We start from the raw sequence: 10220 nt of genomic DNA, 5'->3' as shown, positions 1-10220 counted from the left end.
TTTTTTACTTTAAATTTTTTAATAAACTTTTTTTTATCTTTAATTATTGTTTTGATTAAGATAATAAAGCTGTGCAGTGTCTACCGACTCATCTATGCCCCGCATACAGCCTTTACAGGCGAAGCAATTCTTCGAGCTACGTCCGTAACCTTGATGAATCCCCTTCTATGAATTTTCTCATTTCTGGGTGATCTCGCAGCGAAGTTCGAAGCATGTCCCTCTCCATTGCTCTCTGGATGAACTTGACCTCCTAATAACGCCCAACATAAACGACCACGTCACAACTCCGTACGTCATCACCGACAACAAACCCTGATCAAAGCCTTTCGACTTCAAATATTGCAGTATTTTGAACGAGTACCCTCTTTGCCATTCATCATCATTATCAACATTTGAGTCGTTAGGGGACTCCAGCGTAGTAACAACCATCTTTGGCCTTCATCAGAATTTCTATAATAAATTTTCTATAAGGAATTAATTAAACTCTTAATAATTAATAACTCATGATGGAATGTTGCTCCGCACCGTCCTCAGACATTATATTTTATAAAACCACAAACACTTCACGATTATATTGAGCGACAATTGATAAAAAAGTTAGAAAGGTTCGTTTACATGTGCCTGTTTTTAAAAAGAAAGAAAATTTACTTTTATACAATTCTTTACCATTCAAAGTCTATGGAGCTGTAGTATGGTCGAGCAGAGTAAACCAGATGCACGGGTAAAACTTCAGGCTTGAAAAAAGCTGGCGTGGTGGTGACACATGACACATATATGATAGCCACACCGACCGCTGCCCTAAAGGCTATGATAAATCTGAATATCTTTCATCTACATTTAAAACAAACCTTAAGAAAAAGAAGTGGTGTCCAAAACACTGCTGTCCTAGAAGGGGTCCATAAGAAATTTCCATTCAAGCCGGAAACGACAGAATAGTAAAATAGGTTGTATTCGAAAAAAGCACGATTTCAGGGATATAATCGCTGTATAGCTCTGAATCCAATGAAACTTTGGATTTCCACACATTTTCTGGGATATTCTTAGAAGACTTAAAAATCTTCATAGCAACACCACTAGGTAATTATAGCAAAGTGTTCAACGCCAAATACGTGGGTATCATAAACGGGGCCATCGCCCTAACGTCTAAAAAGGTAAGAGGTACCTCCGTTTGAATCTTCTCCGAAAGCAGGACGGTATTACTATCCCTTAAGATTCACTCTATTAACTCTGGGTTAATATACGAGTGTCACAAACATCTAATGAAGGTAAGCAATAACAATCTAGTAACACTACAGTGAGGGGCCCGTTTTTACACAGGAAGGTAGAAAACATGACGGGAGAGCTGCCCTAAATCTTCCAAATATGAGAGATAACACAATACCAAAAAAAAAAACCATTAAAGTGGAAAGGATTCTGTGAGTGCAAAGGTTTCTTTAGGCATCTGCGATCCGAAAGTGGACCAGACCTTATCGCTGGCTGTCCTGCATTTGGAAGATTACGTTTTGATCTCGAAGTTAAGATAGAGAAAAAGGTAGAGGAAGGAAATATCCCCCCCCCCCATGGGTGACTATAACCAGCGCTCAACATTCCTAGAATCCGTCAAAAAAGTCGTGCTGACGGCAAGAAAAGTAAACTAGACTTAAGAATAGAAAAACGCAGACTTGCAAAAGTCAAGAAAATAAAAATTAAACTAAAAAAGTATTAAACCTACATTGGTTTTCAGAAAAAAGGGAATAACATTAAGCTAAATAGAACAATAAAAAATTAAAATAAACAGATCTGTGATAAAAAAATAATCTGTTATAATTAATATAAAAACTTTAATCTACGAATGTAGATGAAAAAAGGAAGGTGATGCATGAAAGATTTGCAAGCGCAGAATCACGGATCACGTGAATCGTAAAAGGAATGAATAAAGGATAATGTAAAGAACGAAAGAAAATGAAAAGTACAAATAAAATAAAAATCAGAAAAAGTAATTTCACCCGAATTTGTAACGTTCCTGCCCTACACAAGACAATGGGAACGAGAAGCCTTCAAAACAGGGGCCATTAAAAAAAACATAACAGTGGATAAAAGATCATAGCGGCATCAGAGGCAACGACGCTGTAGATGAGCAGGCAAGGAGTGGCTCCAGCAGTGGTCATTTACAGCTTGAAGCCCCTCATCTCACTATCATCTTAACTGGTCGTGGTCTTTTTAACAATCACATGTTTACCTTAAGTGCTAACGACAGTCTTCTGTGTAGGGCATGCCTCGAAAAGAATGAGACTGCTGCCTACGTAATACTTCTGTATACGGGGTTAGTAACTTGCAGGGCTACCCATCTCGGATCACCGAGGTGCCTTTTCGAAAAACGAGCCTGTATTGTGGTACGTACTTTATCCTTTATCTTACTCAAATAACTTTGTTGTCATTATTACCGTCCCTACTATTTTTTGATACTGCTCCAGTCCCGATTGACTATTTTGTAAAATTCGTACTTTGTTTCCATCTGTCTCCTTTTATTAGGGCCTTCGTCGCAGTATGTATTTAATTCAAATGTTTTAATTATTTTTTGTCACTCCTTTACCGTATTTGTTCTTTACTTTTATTGAGCGCAATGAAGCTTTTTAAACTTACCTATTCTATTATTATTAACAGTTTGAAATATTAGGCCCAAAACATGATTTTTGTCTTAAAAAGAATTGATGAGCTATGCGCATTTTTCATTAAACTTTCATTTGAGCTAAATACGGTTACGGGTGTTATTTTCTTTCTGTGATTGATTGTTGTTTGATAGTTGTGAAACTACAATTGTACTCTTCCTTCAGTTGTCATTTGAATCCAAAGAAAACGCGTCTGTACCTTGTTATAGATAATAAGAAAGATGGAGTTTTTATTGTTTAAACGATGTCCGGCAGATTTTGTTAACTAGAAAAATTGATACAAAATGGTTTTTTTTCATTATCAATTACATATTATATATTACTTTCATTTTTACTTATAATTCAGATTATAAATACCGTTATATTATCTGTACAAGTAACTTTCGTAGTCTATTGTTATCGTCTATTGATTATGTATTGAAAGCCGTTACGCATCTACAGAGAAATCATTTATTTACAAATAGCCGAATACGTTTGTTTAAATAATTACCAAAGAACCGAATACAATTATTTCAATAAATAATAATTAAGTTCCTAAAATGTCGAACGCCAACCAAATTAAAATAACTAAATTATTCAGAAAAGGGAGAGGTATACCTTAAGATTATCTTTAATATACATTTACCTGAAGTAAAATACATGAGTTGTGTTGTGTAAACATTTTTCTACATTTTAAATTTGTGTTAATTTCTTCTACACTAAAAATTTCTACAATGTTTTTTAGCTATAGACATCCCTGAAGGAAATAAAGAATTGCAGGATGAAATACAGATGTTACAGGAGAAATTGAACAAAAAACATACGGAATTATTTAAAATTCAGCAAAAGAAGTACAGAATTAAACTGACCATCTCGAAGAAAAAACCTGTTCCTTTTGTGAAACCGGAGGTGGGATATTTTTTAGTGTCTAATCATATACTAAGCCTTTAAATTTTCGCGACACAGGTTCCATTAAATTTAAGACAAGTTAAAGGTATTACAGAATCATTAGACGTTTTTCTTTTTACTATGATTTCGCTTTAGGGGCGTAAAATTCTGATTTCACAATGTATTAATATTGTTGGTATAAATTATTTTTTTGATAATTAATAATTTTTTTACGGTGGTTAGATTTCAATAGAGCCTCTAAAATCAGGGCTGTTTAAACAAAATATCTGTTTTATTTTTCTGTGCTCACGACTGATCACCTAGGCTTAAGGATGCTTTACAATGCTTTGCCATTTACCTTTACTGACCAGATTTCTTAGTATACTTAATTCAATTTTAAATGACCCTAGTAGTGCCACTTTGGAACTTGTTCCAAAAATAAATTCATGTTAAGGGGTTCCAATAAGGATTTCATTATTACACTTCTTGCTCCTCTCTGCTACTTCCACCACTTACAAATTCACTATGAATTTATTACTTTGTTATTTCATTGACCAGATTGTAGTGTCCATTCACCTTAGTTGAATAGTCTTTGAATATTTTTTTGTCCTAGGAGACAGATCTATTATTACAACCAATATTATAGCCGATTTTTTGGATATTTAAATGCATTTTTATATTAAGCAATCTACACTATGAAAAAGAGGATGCAGATTCAAGGAGATGATCATAGATTTTAATGAAATAAAATGATGTTATTTTGTAACAAAATATTTAGCAACACCATTATTGTGTTTACAATTTTGACACAGATCAGTCTAATTAACCAAGCATCTATACTAATGGAGTTTGTTCTTGACATGTAAAAGTATATACATGAATCAAAGAAATCAAGCATTGTGCAAGTGAGTTAAAAACTTGCATGCTGTTATTAATTGAAACAAAAAGATATAAGATATTTCTGTTTTTCGACCTGGTGATAAACTGGTGTATTTGATCTACTTGTCTATTCAATTCTGCAGTTTTTCAGTACATAAGTGCTTTCCATTATATGCCAATACTTTTAGTGTATATAAATGTGTGTCAAATATCTAATCTTTGGTTGTTTAACAATAAGGTATTTGTCATTAACAGAAAATAATAATAGAAAACTCTATAGCTACTCTGAAGAAGAACATAGAACTGATGTCTATGATATCCGGAATGGAGGTGGAAGAATATGACTTGGGTGACTTCTGCAGCATCATGTATCATACACAGCATGATTCCAAACATGTAATCAAACATAGATTGAAGATTAACATGGCCTCCGGTAAATATTCTACATGTATTGTAAAATCTTATTACACTACATTACAGTAGTGGGTAGAAAGAAATGTAGAGGATGTCATGAAATACCTCTGTTTTCACAAAAAATGTCTTATTATTTTTTATAAATAAACATTAAAATGTTTAATTAAGCTGTAAAGATTAAAAAAAAAAGAAATTAAAACAATTGAAATGAGTTTAGCATGCTTAATTTACAATAGTTAAAAAATGTACTTGATTTATTGGTAATTTTGTTTGTTACAGGCAAAAATGTAGTGTCAATGTGTACTTATCCAATTGGTTTCAACTACAAAGAAATTATTGACGGTTATGATGATGTGATGATGCCAGCATGCCTCTGGTCTCTGAAGAAGGGTCTGCTTGCTAACTACAACAGACTTCACCAGATTCAAGCTTTGGAGGTGAGAATATTAAAATACTGATTACTGGCAATAATAATGTTAGTTACATATATACAGTATTTGAATTGACTAGTTAGAATCTAATATATTTGTTTGAAAAAAAATTACATGCAAACAAAACCATGCAATGCACACACTTCCTAGAAACCAGCACAGTTTGAGCCATTATCTGAACAGCACAAGCTAAGCAGCCTTCTTATTTCTTTATTATATCCTGAATAATAGTCACATAAATCATTATGTAGAAAAATCTAGTCAAAAGAACAGGTAATAAAAAATAAAAATACTAACCCTAGAGGATTAGTTAAAGAAAAACCTTGTCAAATTAATTGTCTCAACAATAGTTGATTAAAGTTGGTTCCAATTATTTTTTCTTTAAGTATAACATACAAATTAAAAACAAAATTAAAAAGTGATGATTTGTTATTATAAAAATTAAATTGTAAAAAAAAATCTTTAAATTTTATAAAATACTAAGTGTACTCTTCATGCATGGCTGTATTGTAAATCTAATTGAAAATCTGAACAAAACCCTCCAAAATAAACTGATTAAAAAACAATTTTTGAAAAACCTTCCCAGGGATATATTTGATGATCAAACAAATTTACACAGTGATTGGATGTATGGTTTTTGAACCTATCAAGTACAGACCGACATATATATATTGACCAACCCATTACTAACATAGTCTTTAAGTAAAAAAAATTAAAATAAGTAATAACTTAATTATATTCTTTGGAAGCACTTGAGTAGGATATATATTTCAGAATTTATCATCATAAAATTTATTTACTCTTTTTAATTAAAATAATTACCATAAAAAAAATCTATTTCACATATTTTTTTAAATCATTTTCATTACATAGCTTTAAAAAGTAATATAGTTTTTTTTATTAATTTTCTAAGGTTAGCCACTGCTATATGGTCAATCACCCAATTTTTGCTGGACATTGATTTATGGAACTTTCAGTACATTAATTTATAATATATTATTGTATTTTTTAGTTTGCTATTTACACTATCATTTTTAAATAGTGGTACGTTTCGAAAGACTAAATAGCAAACTAAACAATATGATATTTTTATGTTTTTAATGCTAATCAATTTAGTAAAAGTTCATATTGATTCTTACAGAAATTAGTTGGTTTCAAAGGAGAAATATTCAAGAAATTTGATAATACACATGTGACAATAACATTTGAAGCTGAAACCAATAGAGATGATGAAGAAGAGGATATAAAAATAGTCCTTGTATTGGACTACAGGGTTTATGATGTGAGGCCTAAGACATTTGGATTTAATAACTGTGGTAAGACCTCAGATTTAAAAATTTAAGCTACAGCACCCGGCAATAAATATTGCACATTGAACTTTAGAAAGAGTCAATCGGCTAATTTTGGCTTTATAGAGCGTTATCTCTGTCGCATGAAATACAACAATTGACAAAATGTCACATAGGTAGAGTGGGACAGAGATAGTGCTATACAAAGCCGAGATTAGCTGATTGTCTCTTTCCAAAGTTCGATGTGTAATATTAATCGCCGGGTACTGTAAAGTAAAATTATGCTAGGTTCTTAAAAAGATATATCCTCTCTTGTAATATTTAACTAATTGGTTAAATGGAAGAGAATTCCTTAAGCACAAGAAGTGTAAGTAAAAATAATTTGATACTGTTTAAAAAAATTATAAAACATGTTTGAATTATTTGACAGATTTACCAGAAGATGACATTAACGTTTTAAAAACTCAGTGTGCGGTTTTCAAGAAGAAACCACTATGTGAAGCTTTTAAACAGGCATTTATGGATGGCATTGGACCATTTAGTCTTAAGGAACAGGTAAATTTTGTGATTGTATTTAATACATTATTTAATATTTTTTGTCATAGGTTAATATTGTTTGCTTGTTGGCATTTACTGGTATGTTTAGGTTTTTCTAAATGATTCCATTTAATGCCTTATTGAGAAAAATTCTAAACCTAACATTATACTAGACCCCCGATCAATCTAGACAAAAGTATTGCTAGTCTTTCGTCACTTCTTCTCTTAGTGCTAACGCTTTCTGAAGTGGCCTTTTGGCATCCACTTGTATATGAACGCGGTTAGTGACAGCTGAAGCTGGTGTAACTTGTGGGGGCCCTTGAGCCTGGGCAATGTACGGAGCATTTGCCGAAGTGATATAAGAGCTCAATGTTCCAATCCAGTGGAATAGTAGTATGTAGTGACCCGAGCTGAGTCTCTCCTGGGAGACCTCAAGCTTACTGTAGGCTGTAGGCACCTAGCACCATACTCAGCCCTATACCCAACGCTATGGAACCGACTCATTTGGTAAATAAATGCAGATAAGTTATGTCTCCCTTATTAGTAAGAAATAGCAAGGCAAACTACGCCTGCTTACAACCAGATAGACTACTAAAATAGTTTCTTTTATTAATATGTTTGTAACACAAAGAAGTTTGCTTCATAATTTCTTAGTGGGATTTCGCTGGATGCGGGCAGCGGAAGACTGGTAATCGTGGCGACTTTTGGAGGAAACCAATACCGGCTGACATAATAATATCGAGGCTAATATGCGAGTGATTATTAGTTCCCTATATATATCTATTTATGAGTTATATGACGTATCTGTAATTCTTTGCAGAACAGACCAGGCGAAGAGACAGGGACACGTAGAAGAAAGCCTGTGCGGCCCAACAATAACAATTATAACATCGACGACACATTCATCCCCGAGGAAAGCACTGACCAGAGCGGCAATGACGATCAATAAACATATTCGGAATCTGATATTCAGTTTCAAGTATCTTTTTTGGTATTGAGTCATGTAAAAAGTTGCTGCTCAACCTTAGATTACCCCATTCTTAAAGAGTTTACACTTTTAACACATTGTTAACCAGCATTTTACTGAAAATTTATCTCCAGTCACCGGCCAGGTACAATTTTTGCATAAAATTTATATAACTTTTATTTTATTTGGTAGAAATTGGGCTGCGTAACGACTATATCAAAAACGCCGCTGCTAAAAATAAAGCTGTTACCTACTGATAGTCGGAGCGTCACCAAGTTCAATAGCTGCACCAGGAGTATTTAAATATTTCTGTAAGTTTGGTGTTATATCATGTTCGTTCCACTCTTCTTTCAAATCATCCTCACTATCTAATGCTATATTTCTTTTTGGCCTAATATCAGAGTCGCTCTTTTCTGATGCAATATCATTTTCACAGTTACCACAATTTGATTCATAAACACTCTGATAATCAGATGAAGTTTCTGCGTGTAATTCATTGAAAGATTGTTACTAACATTCCGATATCGTTTTTTTTTAACAATTAGATATTTTTTTCAACAAAATATTTGGCGGCTCTTATAAGCGAGAGAAACAGCTTGTATTATACAGACCAACAATTGCACTGCAGGGTCGCTAACAGAGATAACAACAGTGATGTAAAAAAAAACCATCACAAGTTTACTCATGTCTGGTCAACAATGATTGGCCTTAAAAACAAGAGTTAACTTGTGATCGGTCAATAATGTGTTAACATGTTGTAGCCGGATAGCATATTAAGTTGTTATTGGTGGGCTAGTACCAAAGAAGGAGATTACATACAGAATATTGATTGTAAATATGTATATTTAAGTATTAGCCTGCCTTTTGTGACATAAAAAAAGTCAAAAGTGTTATTGCCAAGTTATCGTAATTTACCTGAATATCGAATGTTCCCTAAAATGTTCGCAGGCATATTCCTGCGGCACAAAATGCTCGCTTACAATATGTTAAACAAAAGATTAAGGATCCAGAAAATTTTGTAAAAATATTTTTTTTCCATGTGATTTATTTTAATTTGATTGTAGTTATAGTATTAAGAACATATTTTGATAGAAAATAAGGAACTTCTAAAGTCAAGTAAGAGATATTTTTGTTTGTCGTTAGAGCAGGTTATCATATAAGTAGAATTTTATTGAGTTAGTCAACTACTCAAAGTTGATTTTTTCGTTTTATTTTCAATTCTAATTTATGTATAAAATGTCTGGGATTGAAGCCATGACACATATTACTGCTCTGAAGAATATTTTAATTTATTTAAAAAAAAAACTCTTTTTAATAGAAGTAAAAATTTAATTTATTTTATTTTGTGATTATTAACTGTAACTTTCATATGTGAAGATAAGACATAATAAAGCATATAATATTTGATTATTTCAATTTACATTTCACAAATTTTTGGTAAATATTCTTAAATTATTGTTGGTATCTATTTAATTGGGAATGTGATCTACAAACAAACAAAGGTTAGGTCAGGTGAGCTGTGAGGATTGCTAGTCTGATCCTGATGATCTCATGTAATATTGTTCAGTTTAAAATTAAGTTTACGTTAGTTCATAACGCGCCACGTACGGAGAAAGACTAACAAGAAATTCAGTGAAGTATGTAATTTTTTTGATAATTGTGTTAACAAATTTTTCCAATAAAAATAGGACAATTCATTTCCAAAGATGACGTGAACATACTCTGAAATGGAGTAATATTCCCCTTTTGGCAAAGCCTGTGCTTACCTGCCTTAAATTTCTGGACTAAAGAAATAAATTTGCCTTGTCATTGGGTAGTTTGTTATAAAAATATATCAGATTGAGAAACTACGAATTCTAATAGCAATACAGTAAGTTTATTTTGGTTCCAAAGTTAATTTAATGGGTATTTCTGACTGCTATTTCTGTATTCGACCTTTTGTGTCCACTTTCTGCTTTTTGCATACATAAGAGTCAGTGTGGTTTATTTTAAATCTGGTATATTTATTGAATGGAGGGGTGCAAATAAAACACTTGATAATTAATAAAATTTATTACTAAATAAAAAAAATAAAAATGAATTTTTACATCTCTTTCTCTCCTTATAAGTATCCTAGACTGGTATAGGATCTGGCAGTGTGAGATAACTGACTATGCTAAACTATCAAAACGGTATATATACGTTTTGT

At 32.3% G+C, this 10220-nt stretch overlaps 1 protein-coding gene across 1 annotated transcript; it reads left to right on the top strand.

Moving 5' to 3' along the window:
• The first annotated feature begins 3074 nt into the window (after positions 1-3074).
• Positions 3075-8444, top strand: LOC137929717 (uncharacterized). The gene is made up of 7 exons (XM_068772784.1): positions 3075-3239; positions 3373-3536; positions 4650-4827; positions 5088-5245; positions 6381-6555; positions 6959-7083; positions 7886-8444. The coding sequence occupies exons 1-7, from the start codon at positions 3188-3190 to the stop codon at positions 8012-8014; spliced, it is 981 nt and encodes a 326-aa protein (XP_068628885.1). The 5' UTR covers positions 3075-3187; the 3' UTR covers positions 8015-8444.
• Positions 8445-10220: the final 1776 nt, after the last annotated feature.

Source organism: Battus philenor, unplaced genomic scaffold, assembly GCF_028537555.1.
Source record: "Battus philenor isolate CCGP_79_NKW_IND1 unplaced genomic scaffold, ilBatPhil1.0.hap1 SCAF_5, whole genome shotgun sequence".
Classification (NCBI taxonomy): Eukaryota; Metazoa; Arthropoda; class Insecta; order Lepidoptera; family Papilionidae; genus Battus; species Battus philenor.
This window is presented reverse-complemented; position numbering and strand designations above follow the sequence as displayed.

Bases quoted from the DNA above. Each gene is read 5' to 3' on its own strand.
- LOC137929717 (XM_068772784.1), top strand. From the start codon at position 3,188: ATGTCGAACGCCAACCAAATTAAAATAACTAAATTATTCAGAAAAGGG. The intron at 4,828-5,087 runs GTAAATATTCTA...TGTTTGTTACAG, and splicing joins GAAGATTAACATGGCCTCCG to GCAAAAATGTAGTGTCAATG. The intron at 7,084-7,885 runs GTAAATTTTGTG...AATTCTTTGCAG, and splicing joins CATTTAGTCTTAAGGAACAG to AACAGACCAGGCGAAGAGAC.